The sequence below is a fragment of the Megalobrama amblycephala genome, linkage group LG12 (assembly GCF_018812025.1).
Source record: "Megalobrama amblycephala isolate DHTTF-2021 linkage group LG12, ASM1881202v1, whole genome shotgun sequence".
NCBI lineage: Eukaryota > Metazoa > Chordata > Actinopteri > Cypriniformes > Xenocyprididae > Megalobrama > Megalobrama amblycephala.
Genome location: NC_063055.1, coordinates 20,606,636 through 20,632,634, shown reverse-complemented (window position 1 = coordinate 20,632,634; position 25,999 = coordinate 20,606,636). Strand labels below are relative to the sequence as shown.

Here is a 25,999-nt window from a genome sequence, read left to right as displayed (position 1 = left end):
CGAACTGCACCTTTTGAAACTATTTAAGCGACACGGAGTGGAGACTGGAGAGTTTGGTTTTTCATTATATTTAAGAAGGCTTCATAGTTATAGGGTTTCTTTTAATGGCACAAACCATGTGCTCGATTTGTGCCGAATGGAGCAACTTAGACGACAAGATGACTTCAATATCTGCTGTAGGCTATTATTTACCTGAATACTACTTCCTGAAAACTACCTGATAAAACCAAACACCACTTTTGGCCTCTGCACGTCACTGATTTGTTTGACATAAAATACTGGAATACCTGATATATCCACTGTCATTAAAGGGCTTGTCCCAGTTTCACTGTGCTCAAGGTTGGTATGATTTCTCCCAATGATGACGATTTATTTTATCTCTCCTATTCCTCACCTAGGTTGTAAATTCACTTAAGCGCTCAATAAACGCAGACTAATTTACAACATCAGACAGAAGACATACCAGAAAAATGGCTCAAAGCCTCAAACAGAATTTGAAGGGGGGAAAAAAGCATTTTTCAAAAGCATTTTCACGCTATGTGTAGCTTTACTGCAAAGAGGCAGATTTCACTTCTTAAAATTTATTAGCAAATAAATCCTAAAAGTGACCCAAAACTACCAGAAACAAATTGCTGCCATTGGTACGGTGAGCAAAGCTAATCCATCATCTTTATATCCAAGCAGACTTTCGCAAAATTTTTAATTTTTCTGGACCACAGTCAAACTTCTCGACAAAGACAGGTAGGAAAATTTGTGCTAATTCCTCATAATACGCAGAGGCTCGCTGCAAATTTATCGACATTTAACAGAAGACGCTTCTGTGCCGTTTCGTTAGCTAGAAGTAAGATTACAAGCAACTTTGCTCCCAAGTTGCTAAATATTGAGGAATACAGCGTGCAGTTGTGGTTTACATACAATCCCCACCTCCAGATGAAGACTGTCACATGCGCACACAATTAAATATGCCTATGACAGGTGTTCAGTGCCTAGCCTAAATAAAAAATATCAGTTCTGGAGCTTTGAGGTGTATTGGGCCTCTAGACTTGGGAGTTATCAACAGCAAAGCACCTGGCAAGTCTCATTACAATACAACCACTGGAGAATTATACTGAGCTCCAGGAGCCTCTAAAAGCAAGTGAACACTTGTTGAATATTAAACGATGCTGTGGGTTCAGGACCCACGTAGTCTACAGATAAGCGCTCTGGGTTTTACTATGGCATATATCTTACCAGATGGGAAGCATAATGAAAACATGTCACATGATATCATTGTACCTGTAAACTTCTTTAAAACACACTCACTTTTAAGGCTTGTTCACATCAAGTGCAAATGTGCAAAAAGATTCTGCTCGCTTTAATACAAAATACAAGCCATCTGATAATATAGATTTCATTTGCTTTGATGCAATGATAAACATAGAAATATATACTGCAGATGATATTGCAAAGCAAAGCAATGCAAAACGACAAAAAGCAAGATAAAAACAAAATACATAGAAAATATATTTTATTTTTTATTTAACAATGAAAACATATTGCTTTTCACTTCACTACTTTTTGCTCTGCTTTGTTACTGCTATGCCTTTTATATCATCCTTGCACTCAGAGACCAATTATATCAACCGCTGTCAGCTCCACACTGACTGTACAACTGTACAACTAGACATGTTTTCTTTCTGTAAATGCTCAGTCAAAACAGAGACAAGCATTTTTAAAAACAGAGATTGCACGCTTGTTGTGTGGTCTGAACATCAGTGTCTTTAAACCTCAGGATATTAAAACAGCTACTGTCATTTTGTTGAAGCGCTGCTGAGGGGGAAAAAAGTACATACAAAATACTCTTATCATTTTAACAATGTCTTGATATTGAGAGAAAATATTTCTTCTAGTGACCAAACAACTTGTATTGTTCACAAGTCTATAAAGTGTATTTAAAGTCTGAACTTAATTTTTAAAGGGGTCATGAAATGAGAAATAAATGACTAAGATTTTGTCTCGGTATGATGTCAAAGTGCAGAAGATCAATGCCTTTTACATCATTGCCTCTTTAGCCCCACCCAACAATTCACGCATGTAGTAGGAGGTGAGTGAATACGAGAAAGACACAAACACAGGATTAATCTAGCAACAAAGCGATAGTCCGTTTCATTCCTTGACAATCCAGCACAGCCAGTACAGATATGTTTTTGTTTTCCCACTGTGGGGCTGGAACGTAATGGAACGTAATACAAACGTGTCCGTCGTTGCCTTTTTTTAACACAAGAGTTTACAGATGTATTATATATAAATGGCGACCGTGTAATGGAGGATGATCAGTTATTTCTTTTAATTGTATTATTACAGTTTTTTTTTTTCAATTGCTAACAAGCGTTTACCAATACTTAAAGGTGCCCAAGAATGCTTTTTCACAAGATGTAATATAAGTCTAAGGTGCCCCCTGAATGTGTCTGTGAAGTTTCAGCTCAAAATACCCCATAGATTTTTTTTTATTAATTTTTTTAACTGCCTATTTTGGGGCATCATTAACTATGCACTGATTTTTTCAGCGCGCCACCCCTTTAATTCGCGTGCTCCCTGCCACACAAGCTCTCAATTATATTACAGCACATTTACAAAGTTCACACAGCTAATATAACCCTCAAATGGATCTTTACAAGATGTTCGTCATGCATGCCGTATGCATGCTTCGAATTATGTGAGTAAAGTATTTATTTTGATGTTTATATTTGATTCTCTACGAGTTTGAGGCTGTGCTCCGTGGCTAACGGCTAATGCTACACTGTTGGAGAGATTTATAAAGAATGAAGTTGTGTTGTCTCCGTGAATTCAGTAAGAAACGATGGTAACTTTAACCACATTTAACAGTACGTTAGCAACATGCTAACGAAACATTTAGAAAGACAATTTACAAATATCACTAAAAATATCATGCTATCATGGATCATGTCAGTTATTATTGCTCCATCTGCCATTTTCGCTGTTGTTCTTGCTTACATAGTCTGTTGATTCACCTGTGCAGATCCAGACGTTACTGGCTGCCCTTGTCTAATGACTTTCATAATGTTGGGAACATGGGCTGGCATATGCAAATATTGGGGCGTACACCCCGACTGTTACGTAACAGTCGGTGTTATGTTGAGATCCGCGTGTTTTCCGGAAGTCTTTTAAACAAATGAGATTTACATAAGAAAGAGGAAGCAATGGAGTTTGAAACTCAATGTATGTCTTTTCCATGTACTGAACTCTTGTTATTCAACTATGCCGAGGTAAATTCAAATTTTGAATCTAGGGCACCTTTACAGTACTTTTTCTAAACTCTTAACACAGCAACACACCTACATCACACAATTAGCCAAATAGTTAATTTTCTGCCCAAAACCATATTTTGTTAAATAAACACAAACTCTACATTTAAAAATGCTAAAAACCTTTTTCAACACATACTAACTCTATCAAAACACAGCAAACGTGATTCAAAATAGAGTTTTTCTGTCAAACACTAGCATTAGTTTTCTATCCAACATGAACATATAGTTAATCAAAGCGCAATGACTGTCAAAATACCAACTTGCCATGTTTCAGTTCTACCTGCAGAAAATATGAAGTTCAGTTTCCTTTTACTGCATTAAAAGTATAATGCATGTAAGCCATTCTACATTTTTGGTTGAGTGTTGAATGTGTGCATTCTAGGCAAGAGAAGTGAGTCATTATTTTATAGAATGTGCAGTAGAAAAAGAGAAGAAGAAAGTAACAGAATTGCTCAGGGCAGCTACTGGTAAAATGAGTCCCCTATGCAGAACTTCAGTGTCTCTTTCAGAAATCTCTTTCTGGGGGTGGGTGTGTGGTGTTGATGGTGCTCCCATAGAGGGTGGGATGGTGTCCCCTTGGTGGCCAGTGCCCTATGCAGACCACATATTCTGCATATATGTAACAGTGGTAGTGGAATCTTTGTAGTAAAATCACTGTAGTATAAAGCTTTTACTGAAATGAAAACATGAAATTGCTGCCGTTGATCAACAACAAATCCAACATGCATGGTCTTACAGAATAAAAAAAGCATAAAAGATAATTGTGACTTTTTAATCAAAAATATTTTTTTATTTTGCAATTGTGAGTTTACATCTCACAATTCTGACTTTTTTTCTCAGAATTGTGAGATATAAACTTGGAACTGAGAGAAAAAAGTCAGAATTGTGAGATAAAAAAAAAAAATAAAAAAAAAATCACAATTACCTTTTTTTATTTTCTATTCACGGCAGAAATAAGCTTTCATAGGTTCTACATGTGTAAGAGGGAAAACCATAGAGATGCACAGTCCAGCACACATTCTTCCTTCTCTCCTCTACCTCTTCTTCTCCCTTGTCCTGATCCAACTTCCCCTCTCCTCCATCTATTCTTCTACTTCACCCAGACATTATTTTCTCTCTCTGCTCCTCTGTGTTGTTTTATCCTATATTTAAAGATTGGAACATTAGGTCTTCATTTCTGACTTGCGGTGTTTACGCATTTGAAAGTAAGATGAGAAAGATCCATGATTTTGGTATGGGGTAAGCTTATACGAAAAGAAAATGCAAGCATTTTAGAAACGGGTTAATTGATTGTATTTTGTATGAAAACGACATGAATTGTGTTAATGGTATGGTCACAACAGACGGATGTTCTGCTAAATGTGTTTAGAGTTTTGAAAATGTGACTACAGATTGGACAAAAGTATGTTAGCAATTGAAAAAACTTGCAACTTGTGTTTATGTCACTCAAATAGTGAGCTTAGCCAGCTACAGACAAACTGGCAGCCAGGCAACAGACAAGTGACCAATCCTGAGTGGCGACATCACTACACGCATTTAACCAGCATGGTTAGCCAACAATGCTGAGAATGTAAGGGCCAAGAACTGTTTGTAATAATGCCGTGCTGTACCAATCTCAATTGGAAATATAACTGGAACCGTTCCTTACCGTTCCTAGAACCATTTGGAAAAGTGGCTAATGCTCCGCAGTTGGCAAAGGATTCAATGAGATAAACACCTTTCTGTAGCGTCTTCGCTTAAACACTAATATAATGCAATAACTACCTCACAAATACATAAGGATAAGGACTGTATATAAATAAAGATGATTAATTAGCACGCTGTTGCAGACTGGAGCATCCTTGGTATTTGAGGTGTAGGTTTGTTGCCTTCTAAATCGGGATTTGTTTCCACATATTGCGCAGCTGGCAAAGACATATTTGACCATACCTGCCACATCAGTCAGGGGTGCGTTTCCCAAAGCGAACTATGGTCGCAAGTTCCGTCGTTACCAATAGAGTTCATTGGGACATACGGCCATAGTTGACTAACGATGCTTTCGGGAAACACACCCCCAGAGCTGAGCGCGTGTTTTCATCAGCTGGGAAAAAGAAAAAAGAAAAAAACAACTTCTGGTGTTTTGACGAGCAATATGTGTAGTGAGCGGATTGTTTCTGAAAGGCAGGTCACTATTTTGTGTTCATGTAGTACAAACATTACGCTGTCTGTTGAAGCGTGTTTTCTTAGGTTAGTGTCGTGATGTACTTAACAGTATTTATGCACTTTTTGTTACCTTGCATGCACATTAATGACATTTTATTTGAAAACAGTTATTTGAGAAAAAAAAAAGTGAATGTCATTTCAATTCAATAAAAGATGCGATGCTTGATTTGATGTATTTTGCTTATTGCGCTCGCTTGCGCCCTCTTGTGGGCATAGCAGACAATAAAGCACTTTTTTCCTCTATCATTATTGCCTTTAGAATTCGAATATAATTAGAATTTTGCAAATATTTCAGAAAGAATTTCGAATTTAGCTTTTCAGCCATTTTGACAGCCCTAGTTTACATGAGGTAAATTTTAAATCGCAATATTGCCAAAATCCTATTATAATCGCATTACGAGGGTACAAGTAAACGCACTGAATTCCACATGTGTAATGACTGGGATATTATTGAAAATTACTTTAAAATGCAAACTATTACCAATCATAGCAGTGGGGATTAACTTCCAAGTCTTGAATGCAGCACAAGAGTGTTACAAAGAGAGGGTCGAAAACAGGATAGAAAATAGCCAATTACTTCTAAATTAGGATATTTTTTTATGTCAAATTTGCTAACATTATACATGGACCTCAGAGAACATTATAAAAAACATAAAAAAAAAAAAAAAAAAAATGCAGTTCATGACTGAGAGACCATATTATAACTGTGCATGAAACATGCTTGCTGATCATCAACAATCAGAAGATCCCATGTGACAAGCACCTGGATGAGAGGAGCTTGCTTGTATGTTTGTCACATCAGTCACACCTTTGGACACATCATGTCATGAATTCAAAAGTAACTGCCGCATTCATAGATGCCGCATGATATGTGGCTCTACTGATGTGCTGAAGCACACTTCTGCTTTGAATTAGGGAGTCACGGATTTCCTCTCTGAAAACCTCAAGGCTAATGTGACGCCGGCTGTGAGCCTTATGCCTACACAATAAAATCAGATCTGTTTATTACTATGGCTGATGACTATAGTTCCCATATGGACACTCAATTCTGTCTTGTTAGCCTGCTCACACCCACTAGGCATTAATCTTATTTTATTACAGTGAGCCTGGACAGTGCTTTATGAGTCTATATGAAAAGTAACCTGTCCTCTAAACAGCATGTCAAACAGCAGTCTTAAAGGGATAGTTCACTCAAAAACCCAAATTCTGTCATTATTTACTCACCTTATGTCATTCAAACCTGCATGTTTTTGCACTTAAAGGGATAGTTAACCCAAAAATAAAAAATTAAAAAAAGAATATATTTGGTAAAAGTCTCCATATAAATGGAAATCAATGGTAACCAAAACTGTTTGGTTACCAGCATTCTTTAAAATATGTTCCACAGAAGAAATTCAAACAGTGCTTCCATTTATATGGAGACATTTCTCAAAATATATTTTTTATTTTGGGTGAACTATTTCTTTAAATGCAAGAGTTAAATAATTATAAAATGTTGCAGCAGAATTTTTATATTAATTTTGTTCTACGTACAATGAGAAAAAGGACATTAAAAATTTTTTTAAAAAGGCATTTAGTGCCATTTAGTGTTTTAAAGGTGCTCTAAGCGATGTCACGCGTTTTTAGGCCAAAACATTTTTTGTCACATACAGCAAACATCTCCTCACTATCTGCTAGCTGCCTGTCCCCTGAACACACTGTAAAAAAATGCGGTCTCTGTAGTCGCCACAAGCTCCGAAAACGGCAATAAAAACAAACTGGTCCAGCCTGGACCACAAAACATAATAAACATGCTCCAGCCAATAACCGACAAGAATGATTTTAAATGTGCGTTCATGACTGTTTCAGGAAGCACGGAGGGGAGGGGAGGAGGAGGAGGAGGAGGAGGAGGGAGGGTCTAGCTAGCCTGTGTTTTGTTTGACAACACTTCGAACGTCAACAGGAAGTTACTCCACCCAGGATCACTTAGAGCACCTTTAAGTTAGTGTTTCCAAACTGTTTTGTCTCATGTACCCTGACAGCCACATTAATTCTGGACATTATTCAGCATTATACTCATAAAAAAGTGGCCAATTTTAAAAATTATTCACTTAAAATTACAGATACTGAAGAAGAAAAACTTTCCAGTTTCTTTCTTAATGAAGTGCATGAGCTTTTAAGGGTTCAGGAGAGCTCATGCAGAAATGTGCTAGTGAAAGAATTAATAGCGAAATTATTTATAAACAAGATCTAATTAAGTCATGATTTCTTTTTTACAGGTTTAACAAAGCAAAAGCAAAATCAATTTCTGGTTGGGAATCACTGTTCTGAGGAAGCTCTTCACCGTCGGCTGGTTGTGATGTTAAGAAAAGATTTTTCAGGGGTCAAATGAAAATTATTTCTTGGTGGAGAAGAAAGGACCTGCATTAACATGAACAAATGCCAGTGATAAATCACTTGTCAAAATTGTGAGTCTCCCTGCAACTTGGTATGGTACAGGTGTCTTATTTCTGCAATTCTAGCAGCCAGTCAGAACATCAGTTAAATGCAGAAGAGAGGGAAAATATGTGATGCAGCTCGAAGTCAAAACATCTGCTGATATTTCACACAGGAGTGCTCGAACATCTCCTGGGATGCTCAGTGAACTGGGGCAGAGGGTGTGCATGTGCACAGCTTAACAATGCCTCCTAGAGGCAGGTGCTTGTACAGCAGGAAAAATGATGAATGACAGTCTATTTCACTGAAAGTTGCTAAGATGCTCTCTAATCAAAAAAAAAAAAAGGTGGAAAATGGAGAGGGAATATAAGAGCAGAAAGCGAATAAGAAAGAGCTTCTAAGCTTTATAATGGCAGTGAACGGGATCAACGAGTATGAAGCTCAAGAAAGTGCATCTATCCAAAGCAAAATATATTTTGAGATATTTTACTTTATAACTTGTTAAATATGGATATTTTTCTTACACAAATGCATCTCGTCGCTTCAGAAGGCTATTATTAACCCCCCAGAGCTGTGTGGAGTACGTTTATGATGGATGGAAGCACTTTCTTCAGCTCATTATTGTTGGTCCCATTCACTGCCATTATAAAGCTTAGATGCGTCAGGATATTTATTAATATAACTCTGATTGTGTTCATCCAAAAAAAGAAATTCATATACACCTAGGATGTCTTGAGGGTGAGTAAAGCTTAGGGTAATTTTCATTTTAAAGTGAACTAATCCTTTAACTTAAAAGCCATATTTTCACTATGGGAATTTCCATGAAGTTTTAACATTTAATTAATTTCCTTTTTTGTTCCATTTTAAAATTTCCATGACGCTCTAAGAAATACTTGATTTTGGTTTGTCAATCGCATATGAGCATTGTCCAAGGCAACCAATCTCCTACATTGTGCTAGTTTCATTTCTCTTGCATCACTCTGTGGTGTCTTTCTTCTTACATAATAAACTAATTTAAACATTAATCAATATTTCACTGAATATCATCCCTTGCACAAAGAAAAGCAAAATGCGACATGTAACAATCCTGACCAGCAGGGATAATTCTAAAGAGAATGGTTGAGCAGAAAATAACAAATGAATGCAAGGAGCATGAGAGCTCTACTCACATCCTGGAAGAGTCTCCTATCGGTGGCGAGGCGTTTGGAGGCCAGAGTCTTTGTGACGTGGTAGAACGTAAGCAGGGCTCTATGCTGCTGAAGACTGTCCTGGACCTTCACAGACTCCAGCAGAATAGGGATCAGCTCGGGCCACTGCCGAGGACAGTCCAGACGTGCCACTTTAGCGATGAGCACTGCAATCTGGGTGGCGATCTGCAATACAAAGGCAGCTTTAAAAGGGATTTCAAGGACACGTCCAGAAGCAGATTTCAATCACAGCGTCACAGCTGTCTGTGTGAACGTATAAATATTCTTTTAAATGTGAAATGAATGACTATTGAAGTAACAGTCCTCATTTCCTGAGGGCATTTAGGGCTTTCAAACATGTCTTAAATGGTCTTAAATGAGATTTAAATTAACCATTTTAATTAAAGTAATTAATCCAATATCCATAAATGCAGAAGTGTTACCACCATTAAAGCAGCAATTTAAGCAATCAAATCTCTTTGACATTGTGGATGTAATGAAGGAGAAGACTTATAATTTAGCATATTTCAATTTCTTACACCATATTTACATGTAACTAAATATTCAATACTGAGGAGGATCGGGTAAAATGTACACATTTTAGAATTGTTCACTAAAATCAAAAAAGCAACATTCAACAATCACTGATAACTGGAAGGAGTGTCCTAAAATGTCATTGCAGCCACTTATTGTGCATTTAAAAATGAATTCATCTAATTAATAATAATGTTTTATTCAACTATATTTATATTAAAGAGATTTGAAGGCCAAAAAATACTGAATTGTTGATGCAGTGGGTAACCAATGGTTTCGGTGGCAGAAACTATGAAAAATCATTGTGTGCATGTGATGCACAGTTGTTTTTATTTGCGTGTTTTGTTGTGTGTATTTTTTTTTGGGCAAAACAGTAATCTGTTCTGATTATCTCATACTCAATGCAAATTACACAGCAATGTTGTAACCAAGATTATAATTGCAAATTAGACCAAAGTTCCAAAATGTTCCATTCTAGTGATCTGTTTTGTAATAATGGGAATAATTAGTGGTACATTCTGTACATATCAAAATCAATTCTCATTTACAAATATGCATTTAGCATACACTTTTTTTTCAAAGCAACTTACAATGCATTTCACCATTATGCTTGTTTAAACCCATGATCTTGTGGTTGCTAGTGTTGTATCCTACAGTTGAGCTACCGAATAAAAACCAGATAAAATAAATAAATAAATGTATTAAAAAAATCATTGCAATTTTTTCACATTTCTGACAATTGCGAGATATAAACTCGCAATTGCAAGTTTTTGGGGCGGTTTCCCGGACAGTGTTTAAATTAAGACAGGATAGCCCTTAATCCAGAATAGTTAATCGTGGTTTAAAAAATGGCTTTCTGAAACACAGATTACTAAAACCTGGACTATGGAGTCTTGAATTAAAATAAACCAGATTAATTTAAAACCAACTGTGCAAATCTGAATTAGCATGAGAGAGGTTGCCTGTAAAACATGGAATGAACCAAGAAAAGCTTAAAATTGCATGGAACTCAGAAGCAAATCCAAGGAAAACAATTGCAGAAAAAAAGACTCCAATATAAAAACTTAACTAAACAAGAGACATTTATTTTAAAGCAAGCAAAATACATCAGCTGTGAAAAAAAAGAAGAAACACCTGGAAATCTGTTTGTAATGAATTCTTTTTAAATAGATGAATTGTATATATATAATAATCATATGATTATTAATGCTTTTGTTTTGTCCTTTGCATAGCAACAAACTAAACATAACTATTTACACATGGGATAATCTGTGTTGGCAGTCCAGAAATGATACTGGTTTGAGCCAAAGCACTATCATAGTGGGTGCTTCATTATATTTATATAAAAAAAAAAAAAAAAAAAAAAGCAATTATTGTTAGCAGGTCCTTAACCCAAGCACAAGCTCAACACTTCACCACAATGGTAATCTCCAAAAAAAAAAACACTAACATGAAAATTCAGCTTCACTTTTCAGGACGTATGAGACACACCCGACTTGAACTAAGTAATGTAGGCAGCTCGTGTCGTTAATTTGTTCATCCTGTAATAACACGCCGAAACACAGCAACTATTCACAATATTTTAATACAATATTGTATACAATTATAATCTTATGTAAATGACAGTCCCAGCAGTTATTAATGTTGTGCATTGCTGTTTGGCTGCCAGTGGTATGGTCCTTTCTGAATGAAGCCAATATTTCTGCCGAGCTAACTCCTTTGGGATCAAATAAATTTGTAGTTCTGACGACTGTTGAAACGGCTAACAGCACCACATATCCCAGACATATTGTAAACTTGTTGTGAACCTTCTGAGAGTTTTTCGTTGGCCTTCCTCTGGTAGTTGTAGCTGCTGTCACCATAGACTTAAACAGAGCGCGCAGCTGTGACCGGACACAAATATGGCGGCGGGCATAGCGGAAGTGACGACTGCGCTCACGCCGCTGAGTGGCAAAAGACCTATGCAAAAGACTGAGCGGCAGCATTGGTTTTCAGCGTGAATGTCGCGAAAAACACACAAAACACGTCCAAAACGGAAAAGAGCTTTGCGACTGACTGTATAAATAGCTTTGACACAAAACCTGAGGTATACATTTAAAAACTTGCGAAAGCTACAGAAAAAAAGGCAAATGGATTACTGCAATTCACAGAAACAGCTCGACTCCAGCAGAGAAACATGGATTTGCAGTTATCATTTTGTGTCAAATTGTTGGATTTTGAGGTAAAATCATACCGTATGTATTGTATTGTTATATATTATGTTGACAACTCAATTAAATATTTACCATCTTATATTCTGCATAATTGCGTGTTTTTAAATAAACAACACTGACAAAAACTATACTATAAAACTATACGTTATATGTTTTAGGGCTGGACAATATGACGATATAACATTGATATAAGTGATTACGCGGATTTAAACCTACCTATATTGTAGTTATATAAAGCGTTCACTGGCAGATTTGCTTTATGTATTTCCCCACCGTCAAATCAGGCACATATAAATATCAGGAAACACGACTCCTGGCTGCATGTCAATATCCATGGATTAGGTTTATTTGACAAGTTGTAAGGAAAACTTTTGAGCCCAACCTTTAGTGTAATTCGTTAGTTTTACTCGAGTTTTCGCAGTTTCCCCTGTTAAATCCAGTCATGCAACAGGTTCTTTTACCACTCAGTCCAACTGAGGGAACGCGTTTTCGGCGGGAAAGTGACGTCGATGCATACCCTCTATTGAAGAGTTTTACCGTGCTGACTGTCGTTACCTAAAGCCGAGTTCAGACTGCACGATTTTCAAAGTAGTTGGATCACTGTTCTTTTCACACTGCATGACTATCTTGGCCAGCATTCAGTCGCTGCTGTGTTCAGACTGCACGATGGATCGGCGACAGAGGGTTTCACACTGCATGACTTTACAATAGGAAGAATCGCCGACAACTCTGTCTGGCACGCAAACTACGTTTCACAACCAAACACACGCGAGATGTGACAAGGAAACAACGCGATATCACGCGTGCAGGACCGGAGTTATTATTATTATTAAAAACGGTAGTCCGCAAGAAGCTTGCAATACGAGTTGCCTGTGCGCTGATTTGCAGCGAATATAAGAAAAAGAAAAGAAAAATATGGAGGAGGAAATGGTTGGGTAGACTGTGGATTGTGTGTTCTGCAACGAGAGTTGGAGGTAAATACATAACTTTTCAATGTGCTGCTGTTGTGGATGGCCAAGCAAATGTTTGTGTTTTGTTTCCGTTTGATAGAATTGTAATGTTTATGTGAATGAAGCCATGCTGGCTGATGTTGTGGTCTATAACTCCTCCCCGAACTCCCCGCTGCTCTGTATCTTGCTCTCTCATTGGCTGTCGGTCATCGCCGATGTAGTTTTCAGTCAGAACACTTTTCACACAGCAGGAGTTTGAATCGCCGACAGGTCCAGATATTTAGCATGCCAAATATCTCACGGGCGTCGGCGACTCGTCGGCGATTCTCTCAGATCGCGTCTTTGCTCATTCACACTGCGTGATTGTCACTCGCGTGAACGAGCACCGATTTGCCTGTGATTTCGGGCATTTGTCGGCGATTTCTCAAAACCTGTCGGCGAGGCAAAATCGGGGCTAAAATCGTGCAGTCTGAACTCGGCTTAACGCGATGCGCTGTTTGAGGGCTGAACAGAGAATGATTGACAGCTGCAGCGGAGGGAAGACGAGTTTCCGTGAACTTAAAGCTGCAGTCCGCAACTTTTTTTGGTTAAAAATGATCCAAAATCAACTTTTGAACATGTACATAACCAGCCAGTGTTCAAAACTATCTAATTATCTTGTCTCGATTCACAACAGTAAGCTTGTAATAATGTTTTATAATAAGAGCGACATGGCGGATTTCCGCGGGAAATTTGAGCATGCAGCAGTTCCTCTGTGCGTCATTACGTCACGTCCGTAAACAAAGGAAGGAGTCCTGTCAAGAGGCTTGTCAGTTTTATCATGTGAGGATGCTGCCGGTAGCGACACATTTATAGCCTTTTCTCACAGCAGCTGAAATAATTAAACTAATAATTTTGATGGTGGATTGTAATCCAGAAAGATCCAAATGACAATCATCAGTGACAGCTGGAGATTCAGCCGTAGCCAAAAAGCAAAAGACTTGGACTGTGGAGTGACTACAGAAATTGAAATCTACAGGTAACGCTAATACACACTAAATACACAGTCACACAATGCTGATGTTGTTAACAATAACAATTTGAGAACAATATAACAGTAATAATCATTTGCACGGTTTGGCATGATCCGAGCTAAGCGATCGTTAGATTTAATCATCATTGGCAGCGCGATTTATTGTAGGCCTAATGCTTTCTTCCTCAGTTGGTCTAAACAAAAGTGGCAGACATGTTACTTATTTGTTCAGATGATATTTTCCAGTGAAAATTCTTATATTGTTCATACTTTCAAGATGTAGAATCTGTGATTCTAAAATACAGTATTCACACCGGTGTGGTGACTGACAGCAAGCATTAGATTCATCCGCGCTGACGAGCTGTACCGAGGCACAACGCACGTACAGATAACTGTTCCGCATATGACTGCAATCGCATGTTTCAAACATAGATGGCGACAAAGAGGAAAAATTGCGGACAGCAGCTTTAAATTTAATGATGCACATATTCTTCTATCCCTCACATGATGCTATGAAATGGCTTCAGATGAGTTTGAATATAATGCACGAAAACTTAATTGGTGCTAGTCTATTTCTTTTGCTCTATGACTCCCACTTTTGCCATATAAAAGAGCGCAATTATCTGACGGTTATTTAAATATCGCGACAAGTCTAATTTCCGTTTCATTTTGAGACTGGCGGGACATGTGGCGGGCCGCCGCAGTCTAGTTAATGTATGGGAAACACTGCAGTGTATATCAATATCGATATATATCCAAGTAATACATGTGTCTTCTTTAAAACACCGTGTTAATCTGAAGTTAAACCTGCCTCCTGGTAGGTTTAATTTAAGCCTCAATTTAGTCCTGGAGTAGCTCTAGTCTTCCTCCAGGATATCAGCTTGTTAAACTCTGGACTGGACTATTTTAAACCATGACAGAGAAAGCAGATTTCTGTTATTCTGGTTTAAAGGGCCATTTTATTCTAGGACTAGGCTTAATCTCTGTCCAGGACACCGCCCCATAAAGTCAGAATTGAGGGATATAAACTTGCAATTGCAAGAAAAAGTTAGAAGTTTAAATCTCACAATTCTGAGAAAAAAAGTAAGAATTGCTAGATATAAACTCGCAATAGTGAGGAAATAAGTCGGAATGGTGACTTAATTTCTCAATTGTGAGATATAAACTCGTAATTGTGAGTTAAAAAAAATCAGAATTGTAAGATGTAAACTCACAATTGCAAGAATAAAGTCAGAAGAGTGAGATAAATGTCACAATTACCTTTTTTATTTTTTATTCCATCGGAAACATGCTTCTATACATTTATTTACATTTGTATTCTCACATTTTGTTTCCACGTCTTCATCCAATATGGAAATAACAGGGCAGTGTTTGTGTACTACATCTACTTCATTCACTAAAGTCTCTAGATATTTGTGCAGTGTCAGCCATGGTCTATAATGAGAAAGCACTGTTAAGCCTACAATTAATTTTAATGTGCATGTGACGTTACTCCACAACAAGAATTGAGCACAGTCATTAGCCAATAAATAAACTAAACAGTGTGCAATACCATCCCATCCAAAAACCCTGCACAACACAGAAACAAATGTAGTGGGGAAAAAAATAAGAAATTAGAAAAATATTATGATAAATGAGTGTATAAAAGATATGTTTCTCTATTTTTAACTTGTCAAAAAAAAAAAAGCCTGCGTTTTCCTCCACATTCCCTCAAAATCAACATCAACCAATAATCAAAACGTTACATTCTCCTTAACTTACATTATCCATTACTACCAGAGTTACTAGTTAAAACTTCTCATAATAACTTTGCCTATTTCGTTTTTAGATACAGAATAGATGTTCATTCAAATCCATGGATGTCACTCCTCTTTATTTAATGACTTTTCATATAATGATTCAGGCTTAATCAAACTCAAGGTTTGAATTAATGCAATATATAAAACTGCCCAAAAAAATCAATGACTCCAGCATTGCTCAACAACACATTACAGCGCAGACTTTAAGTGCTTTTCGACTCCAGTCCCATTGATCTTTCAATAGAATCACAGATCAGACTCTCACCCACTAAACAGAAGAGTTTAAAAATGGTACTCAATCATGTCTGGTAGTTTATTTTAATGGATGACTGATCATAAACAGGACAGGTAGAGCATATGGTCAAGGAATTAACTGCATTTCTCTTTATGTGACAAGTCTGTGTGTCTGTGTGTGTGTGTGTGTGTGTGTGTGTGTGTGTGTGTGTGTGTGTGTGTGTGTGTGTGTGTATGTATGTATGTATGTATGTATAACCGTATGTGCACACTAACCTGGTTGACCGGCTCGTTAAAATTAGTGATGAGACCTGCACGGAGGGATGTCTTCTCTTCTTCTGAGAGAGCGCTGAGGAGAAAGAGAGATACAGAGAGTGAGAGGTAGAAAGGATGTTGTCAATACTGAATCTAGTGTCTCTGAAACAGAACAAAATAGTGACCAAAAAAAGTATTTGGACACTTATGCCACTAGTGTTGTCAAAAGTACAGACCGCGGTACCAAGTCGGTGCTGAAATTTTAAAAATGTGACGCTTTGAACACTGTTGAGCGGATTCGTTAACACTTCTGATTGGCCTTTGTGTTCACGAGCTCATCAGATATCTCTGTGATTGGCTACGGTGATCAACGTATGGGAGTGTTTGATTGTTTGAATTTGAGTGTTTTGAAAGCAGGAGCATTCCCATGTGTATCTGTGTAAGCGCTCGGTAAAGAGCATCATTGATGTCTATTTACAGCATGTTCTTGAATTGTTGATCATAGGGTATATGTCGAACGTCACATGACCAAACCGGAAAACTGGTCTCATTGCATCCGTTTGTCAGAGAAAGTATTAACAGCAGTATGAACTGACGGCATATCTATGGACTTTTAAGGTAATCAGTGAAACTACCTAGTTCACATTGTTATAGGTGTTTTATTCTATTAAATATCTAAATGTTAGTGTGAAGAAGAAAAATGAAAAAAGCTTTTAAATATCAATCTGCATATGTGGGGGAAATCAGTTATGCTCATCTTTGCTTGCTCCTTTTAAGTTATCTTGAATAAAACAGCTAATTTTTTCACAAAGAACATACAAAAGACCTAAACTGGAAGCGATCTGATCTGTTTTACAGAATACGGAAGTTAGATTGCGCACAACTCCTGTTGTAGCCAATCACAAACATATCTGATGAGTGAGTGAACACAATGGCCAATCAGGTGTTTACAAATCCACTCAACAGCCCACAAAAGCATCACATTTTTAAAATTTCAGTACTGACTTGGTATTGTGGTTGGTTATTTTGACATCAATATGCCACATAAAAAAAAAAAAAAAAAAAAAAAAAAAGTATGAATATCATTAGATACAAAATATCAATATAAGCGACATTTATTTTTAATAAAGACAGCCCAAGCACACTTTTCAAGAAAAATGTTTAACAAAAAAAAAAATAATAATAATAATTGCAAACTATAGAACAACTGATATCCAACTCAATTAAAAAATAAAATAAATAAAGTTTTAAAATTAAACAGTTTTGTCCAATTACACAATTGTTTAAAAGTTTGGATTTGGTTATTATTATATTGGAAGAAATTAATACTTTTACTCATCAAGGATTATTCAATTGATCAAAAGTGACAATAACAATTTAATTTGTAATTGTTACAGAAAATTTCTATTTCAGTTAAAGGCTGTTCTTTTGTACTTTCTATTCATCAAAGAAACATGACAAAAAATTTATCATGGTTTCCACAAAAAATATTAAGCAGCACAACTGTTTTCAACATTGTTGATAATAATAATAATAATAATAATAATAATAAAGCACCAAATCAGAATATTAGAATGATTTCTGAAGGATCATGTGACATTGAAGCCTGGAGTAATGATGCTGAAAATCCAGCTTTGCCATCACAGGAATAAATTACATTTTTAAATATATTCAAATAGAAAATCTATAATATTTGTACTGTTTTTCCTGTACTTTTGTTCAAATAAATGCAATCTTAAGAGCATAAGAGACTTACAAAAATTATAAAGACTTGAATGGTTGTATTTATATTAAAAAAAAAAAAAAAAAAAAAAAAAAAAAAAACTTAAATATTTTATTAACTCATTTTCCATGTATAATTCAGTGCAGTGACAATAGCATTAAAGCACCAGTACATATTGTTCTAAGATGGCTGAGAGAGAAAGCAATCTCACCCTTTAAACCTAGTACACCTTTGAGGACTGAGCACTTTTGTTCAGCTGAGTGGAAATCTCCAGTGGTTCACTCACTAACCAGAATCTCACTGAAGAGTTTCTGTGAATTACAGCAGGGCAACAGCCTCAAATTAATTAGATGTTCACTGAGGCCACAGGTGACAGAAGCACTAAAGTAAGAGTCTATCTGAATCAGCTGGTCTGTCACCTCTGAAGGCCGAAGGACAAAACGACAGAGCAACAACACAAGGAGAATTTAAAGAGGTGCAGTTACGCTGGACAATCTTACATTGTAATTCTATTTCACCTGAATACTCCATCGACACTTCATGTCTTTTATTGATGTTTTTCATGCATTCATGCATATAATTTCCAATAATTGGAGCGAACCGTATGAGAGACTGAAACCGTTATCTCATATATCTCACGTTTCAATTGTGATGCATTGATTGTTATGTATTTGTGTATAATACTCACAATAAGATTGTTGTATCATGACGTCTATAATATTGTGAAGTAGCTGACAATACCGAGCTCTAATTAATACATAACACATTAATACCATACAAATATAACTTTTAAAAATGCTGTAAGCAGGATTTTTGCAGGCCCATGAACATACACAATGTTTCTACTGTACTATCTGAAATAAGTGTCCTAAGAAACAGCACATTGCCCCAGGCTCTGTAAACACACATTAAAAAAAAAAAATCCAAACACTGCCCACGGATGTTAACCAATCAGAAAACTTGAATGCTGTCCTCTGCAAACAGCTTAAGTTATAGGCTAGAATAGCGGTTGAAAGCCTATGGCTCACGAGCCACACTTAGCTCTTTAACAAAAAATGTGGCTCGCCTGGTCTCTCAACCTTTACCAACAAATGATCGATAAAAATAAAAATAAAAATAAAAATCACTAGCGTCCTGCAGAAAAAGGAGCCAATTACAATTCCTTTGACGTACAGCCTACCAAAGTTAATTTATAATAATAATATATATATTAAGTGGTACCAGCCAAAGTGTGTGTTCAGTGCTGTTCACGAGTATCATGAAACATATCCTTTTATCGCAACAAGTGCTCTGCTGTGCCAAGAGACAAACATTTCACTGGGTACTTTTGCTCCAGAGACCTTTTATGTCCTATAAATTTAAAGTAAAGAGCAGGGGATGTGCTTGATAAAAAAAAAAAAAATACTAAAAGCGCAATAAGCCGCAAAAGAGAAATAAATCCGCTACTGACAGGATGCTTTCTGCCAAGCATAATAACATTTTTTTGTCTTCAGTTGGGCGCCTAAATGGTCAAATGCACACAAAAATGTCAAAATGCCCACCTTGGCGAGTATTCAAGTAAACACATTTGACGTAAAACTGTGCGTTTTTCTTCACTCAATCACATGCGCACACACAAAGAGGATTGATGCTTCTCGGGTGGTAACTCAAGCTCAAAGTGAAACCACAGCAAAATGAACTCCATAATTTATTTGTTTTCAGTTGTCTATGGACCTAATAAAAGTTACTATTGTCGAAATGTTATTGAAAAAAAAAAATCCCTGAGCTAGAATAACTGATTGTGGGAACAATTGAAGACATTATGTTTGCAATTCCATCTGGTGCTGCTAGTGATGCATAATTAGTTTATAACATCTTTAAATACTTGGGGGAATCCATAAAATGAACACCCATTTTTAGCTTCATTTTCAACAATGAAACTTTATGAAACCAGCAGAAATTATAAATCCCACTGCATTGCATTCGCATTTAGGATCCTATGACATCAGGACAAAATGCTGTTCTGTTAAAAAATGAATATGACTCTTATGAAGGCTTAGTCACCACTAGTTGTTCAAATACAAAACAAAATGCATTTCAAATTAGTACATTTGAATGGAATCTGGATTTTAATCAGTGCAGTTCCAGCTATCACTAAATAAGTTATGACAGAAATCATTGTAACAAAAACATTCAATGTAATTTTACATTAGACATTGATGTTCTTAATGGGCTTTTATTAGTTTAGATTTTGCTAGGCTGCTTTGATGTAAAATGTAATAATGGTTCTATGTGGGCGATGAAGACATCTCTAAAATGAACATCATGCTCATCTCTCAGTTAAAGTAACAGCCTTGATAGAAAAGTCTAGAAATGGTGATGAAGAATCAGATGTACTTACTGGGGTGCAACTCTTCTCCAGTAGCGATCAATACCATTCTTGAAATAAAGGACAGCTAGCCATCTCACATTGACGTCCAGCAAGTGATTATTGAAGATGCTCTGAGCAAAACCAAAGAGAAAAGAGTAAGAAATTAAGCTATAAACCCAAAAATAATCAAACAAACTTTGGGGTGAAGTGAAAAGTTTGAACTGTTGTGCTTCATTCTGTAAATGATAACAGGCCACCATACTGATTGCAACAAATATCTTTTATAAAGAAAAAATATATACAGTACACACACACAAATCATTTCAACATATGGGGGAAGATTTTTAAAAGTTTTTGAAAGTCACTTATGCTCACTAAGGCTGCATTTATTTGATCAAAACCAGTAACATTGTGAATTTTTTATAAATTAAAAGAACCATTTGCTATTTTAATTAATGTTAAAATGTAATTTATTCCTCTGATGGCAAAGCTGAATTTTCAGCATCATTACTCCAGTCTGCAGTGTCACACGATCCTTCAGAAATCACTCAAAAGCCTGCGTTTCCACCGCAGGAACTTTCCCCAGGAAATAGGGACTTTAAGGTTGGTACTCGGTGTGTTTCGACCACAGGCACCAGGGTCTAAATGAAGTTACGGGTAAAAATTTCCCCCTCAGAAAGTCCCTGCTCACGAGGTAGTACTTTTTCAAAGTTCAGGAACTTTCGGGGGTGGACTTGGGCGCTGTGCATGCTGACTGGTTGACTGGACGCAGCATTTTATTTTAACCACCATTTTTAAAAGTCTGTTGTGGTGTGTCAAAGACTATAAATATAGAAAGACGGTTCACTCCTATTAGTTATGAATGGGAGAAACTGCAACACGCAATATGGTGAAATACGCCCCACTAGGGATGGGCGATATTATAGTTTGTGATAAATACCGTTGAAAATTCTCCTCATGATAAAAATTTGTCTCCTTGCGATAATTACGATAAGTCTAGTTGTTGACGTACTTTCGTGCGAGACCGATTCACTGTTCACATCCGGAGTTAAAACAAGCATGACGAAAGGCAGACGTGAGGCTGAGGAGCAGCTTGTTGTTAAGCGAGGAGTTCCCTTCACAATTTGTAACTAATTTGGTTATAGAAAATCGGATGCAAAGCAAACTACCGTAATCACTATAAACAAATGTTCAATGAATGAGCCGTATGTCATTCACGCCGTCATCACCCGGGTGTTGCGCGCGAGTGCAGGTGAGACCTGAACATCTCACGTTGCTACTGTTTAAACTAAACTCATTTAAACCTTGCCAGTTCCCACTTTAAACATTCAACTGTAAGACGCAAAAGGGAACTTGCGCGCGCTGTGAGGAGATTTGTGTGTACTCATCCGAAGCGCGTACACAGAGAGCTGCGTCACAGATATATTTTGTAAACTATCTGAAGACATAGTTGGGATTTACTTTTTGATACAGTTAGGGCTGTTACGGTCGGCATGACAACCGCGCCACTGCGGTCGTGTGACATATATATACACGAGGTCGCGTCCGTCATTTTGACAGATTACTGAGGCTGATGTAGTTTGTAAATGTAATACCCACCCCTGCCCAGTAGGTGGTGAGCGCGCTCCAGTGTGGCAGCAGAGCGCGAGTTCAGTCTCCAGAATAAAATGATGCGTTTGATTACACACAGGCAAGCACTCAGTTTAGGTATATTTTATAATAATAAGGTTATGATACTTATACTTAATAATTCAGTTTCTAATCCAGTTCGTTTTGTTTTAAATGGTTTGTTTTATTATCAAGTTTATGGTATATATATATTGGTATTTATTGAGTATATATCATTGGTATCGTTACCGCAATAAATACCTGAAATTATCGTGATAATTTTTTTAGGTCATATCGCCCATCCCCACGCCCCACCTTTTTCTAAGTTAAAGAGCCAATCGCTGATTGAAAAAAAAAAAGTCATTGCGTCAATACAGCTGCTTTCAGAGACTCCAGTTCCCATAGAAACCTGAGACTTGCGCTTAGGACTGCACATGCTCATTGACAAATCTAGCCTAAAAAAATAAGCTTTTTAACGCTATTTGAGCATAAGAAACAACATTTATGGGACAGTTCATGTCAGATTTTGTTGCTGATTTGAAATATGTTATTTAATTGTGAGTTCGCCAAGCAGTTTTTGAGATTTCAGGATTCCCCCATTGAAATATATAGGACTTGGTCTTGGATGCCTGAAATAGCTGCCCGGAGGCATTGCCAATATGGCCACCGAGTGAACAGACTTTCCTTGAAAGGGACTTTGGGTGCTTGCAGTAACAGTAGTTAGCTATTCGAATCAACAATGGAGTTTAAAAAATACGACCGATGGACCAACGACAAGGTTCAGGCTTTATTCATTTTATATGCGGAGCAGGAAATCCAGCGGGGATGGTGGAGACGGTGTGATGGAAGCGCAGACAGCAACAGATCTAGGGGAAAAAAGTTCTAGGGGGAAAAAAGTGACAAATTAAAAGTAATTTCGGTGGAAACATGGCCAAATATGTTGATTTAGTGCTTGAGTAACATTTATTATTTTCAATAAACTGTTTAAAACAGTTGTGCTGCTTTACGTTTTTGTAACATAAAACAATGATACATTTCTTTCAGGATTCTTTGATACAAAGAAGTTAATAAGAATAGCATTTACTTGAAATCAAATCATCTTTCATCAATTGAATGCATCCTTACCGAATAAAAGTGTTAAATTCTTTCAAAATAATAATAATAATAATAATATATAATATATATAATATACATATAATAAATTGGCACCAAATTTAAGTGTGTATGTACAAACTAAAAATATTAATATTTCTAGTAAATATAAAAATACATTGGTACAAATATGCTGGCAGTGCAAGTTCAAATATTCAATTATCAACAGATTATTGTGAGAAAATAAGATATGATTATGTCAATATAAGAATATATGTTTCGCCACAACCTTGGTCTCTTAATAATTTTTTAAAGTCATAATTTTTTGCACTTCCATTTGGTGCCACTAGTGATACGGAAACAAACTTTAATCTTTAAAAATGCACAGCAATGTGAAAAAACAGGATTTATGCATTTCCTGGGGTGAGGTGAGGCAAGTTAGGTTAGCGAGGCTAAAGTCCAACACTGAATAATTAAAGGCTATTCCACGGTGGAGTGAGTTTCAGGGTTTAATCCAGCATGCCATGTCCTGAATAAGAGTGCGGGGAGTGAGGAGCAGGACACGGAGAGCTAATTCTCATTGATAAATATGTAGTAGCAGCTGCGTTCAAGAGGGAGCAGCTCCGCCAGGCTCTGACGCAGGCCCACCATACCCCAAAGCCCCCACGCTCGGCTGCTCAGAGACCAGGGCTCATTCCACTCTTCCAGATAAGAGTGACCCACAGAGACCCATTTCCTACAAAAGACCATGAGCGCAAGGCAATAAATTACCGAGGATAACCGTGAGGAAGAAGTCTCTGTTGCATGCAAAAAACAAGCGGCAAATTACATGGCTCTGTGACGCAAACGGATGCTTATTGCTTTCAAAATGTGACAGGTGAATATCATATCAATAGACATCTGACAAATAAACATGACTGTGAAAAATCAACCTGCCGCCTCCGCGTAATTCACCTCAAGGTCACCGAAAGCACCATTTGGGTAGACAAATAAGCTATTTGAGAGTCCATACAAATCAGGCTGATTTCTTTGGGTGACGGACCAAGTGACAGCAGGTTGGCTCAAATACAAACAGATAAGAGACTGATGGGACGTGACAGACATTCTTATAGAGCTGCAGTCGAAGTTGACGCCTGCAGAAATCATTGAAGGAAAAACTCTGCTGATACGTAAGAGTGTGTTCCATTCCTTTGCACTCCTATTTCATGTTAAACCTCAATGACGAAAGCGTCACTGCCAAGTTTGAGGGCTTAAAGGATTTGGGAGGACATCTACACCACCATAGCCAGTGCTGTATGACAAAAGGAGTACTGCTGAGCCCCCCTTAGGGGACAAGAGGGGTTGTACTGGCAAGGCCTGAGGGTCCACAGACACCTCATTCTCTGAAAGACAGAGAGAGACGATTTAGTCATACACAACGCAAGAGCAGAAACTGGCATTTCTGCAAATCCTGAAGATTTTTTTTTGGGGGGGGTCAAAAGTATGAAGTTGCCCTAAGGCTGTGTAGAAGAATTTTTTAAAAGTCTAATAATGCAGGATGAGTTGTTACAATTTTAGAGTTGGTTTTTCAAACCCTCTAGCACCACCAATGGGTCAAAGGTGCACTGATGTTTACTCTAATAAGTTTTGAATCGTAATCCTAGAAACAATATTTCTTTTTTGTTCTGGTTGACCTATTTTCACAAGACTTGTCTACATAGATTTCTTTGGACATCACAGAAAAAAGTAAGTGTAAGAAACAATACCATGTTGTGCAAGATCCTATTCCCCTTGGACCATTTTTATGGGTACCGGTATACTTTATTCAGTTCATTAGAAATGATAGAAAATCACTTTACAACGCATCTATTCTTAATCACAAAATAATGCCAATGTCTTTTACATTATTTATAACATAATATTAGTGAACATTACTGTTCAAATGAAGCATTTCCCTTTCAAAGTAAAAGCTTAGCCCACTAGCTTAGCATAGATATTACAATAACATGTTAGAATTTTGATCAGGCATTGAAAAAGTGGGACAGGAGTCTGCGGGATAGGATATCAGACTTTCTACAGCTCAATCAGCAACTGACTCATACAACCAAGTCTGCATCCTATTTTTTTTTTTTTTCCTTTTCATTAATCTTTTTCACACAGATGTTCGTCACAATATGCAAAAAAAGATCTGTAGCGACTTCCGTTTCATCACAATTTTATTTGTTAATACATACATATATTTGTTTTATTTAAAGGTCCCGTTTTTCGTGGTTTTTTGAAGCTTTGATTGTGTTTATAGTGTGCAATATAACATGTGTTCATGTTTCGCGTGTAAAAAAAACACAGTATTTTTCACATAATTTACTTATCTGTATACCGCTGTTTCCACTGTCATAAAAACGGGCTGATGACTTCCTTGTTCTATGAAGTCCCTCCTTCAGAAATACGTAACGAGTTCTGATTGTGCCAGCGGTTCCTGTGTTGTGATTCGACAGCTCTGAGCGCACCGTGCCCGGAAAAGTCACGCCTCTTACCATAACGTGGAGATGCACACGCTCAGTGTTATTGTAAACATGTCTTTAATTTTACCCTATCAATTTGAGCCGGAATCAGACCCGGCGATTGGACTGCGGGATGAAAATAACAGCGTTTCGACGACATGGCGACAAACACACTCTACAAACGCAACTCTTGTGTATTCCTGTGGGCGGAGGTTAGTCAAAAAACTGTTTTAGTGACGTCATTAAAGAAGGAAGTAGAGGGATGTAGTCCAAACTGGCCGTTCGATGTAGGCGACTTCTGTTAAAATATCTCGCTTGGCATTGAACTTTGAGCTTTAACATTTTACAGATTTTATTTATACTCTAACAACAACAACATTACACACTAACTAAAGTTTGAAACATGGGATCACGAAGAACAGGACCTTTAAGTTCTTCAAGTCAGCATAAACCGTAAGTTGCAATAGCAATAGGAGTGAAATGGCCTCTAAAAAAAAAGAAAAACTGCAGGGCGGGATTTGATTAGTTCATTGGAACTGTGTGGTTTACTATTGCTGTGATATCATGTGAGTGACAGGTTGTCCCGTCCTCATGCTTAAACATCCGAGGAGAGGAGAAGAGAGGAGAGGAGAGGAGA

General features: G+C 37.1%; 1 protein-coding gene across 3 annotated transcripts in view; it reads right to left on the bottom strand.

Moving 5' to 3' along the window:
- ipo11 (importin 11) overlaps window positions 1–25,999 on the bottom strand; it is a 194,969-nt gene that overhangs the window by 153,160 nt on the left and 15,810 nt on the right. For all 3 annotated transcript variants that reach the window (XM_048209570.1, XM_048209572.1, XM_048209571.1), the window contains exons 3-5: window positions 20,213–20,313; window positions 16,131–16,203; window positions 9,095–9,298 (exon numbers count right to left, since the gene is read on the bottom strand). In XM_048209570.1, coding sequence (XP_048065527.1) covers window positions 9,095–9,298; window positions 16,131–16,203; window positions 20,213–20,313 — 378 coding nt within the window. The remainder of the gene's footprint in view (window positions 1–9,094; window positions 9,299–16,130; window positions 16,204–20,212; window positions 20,314–25,999) is intronic.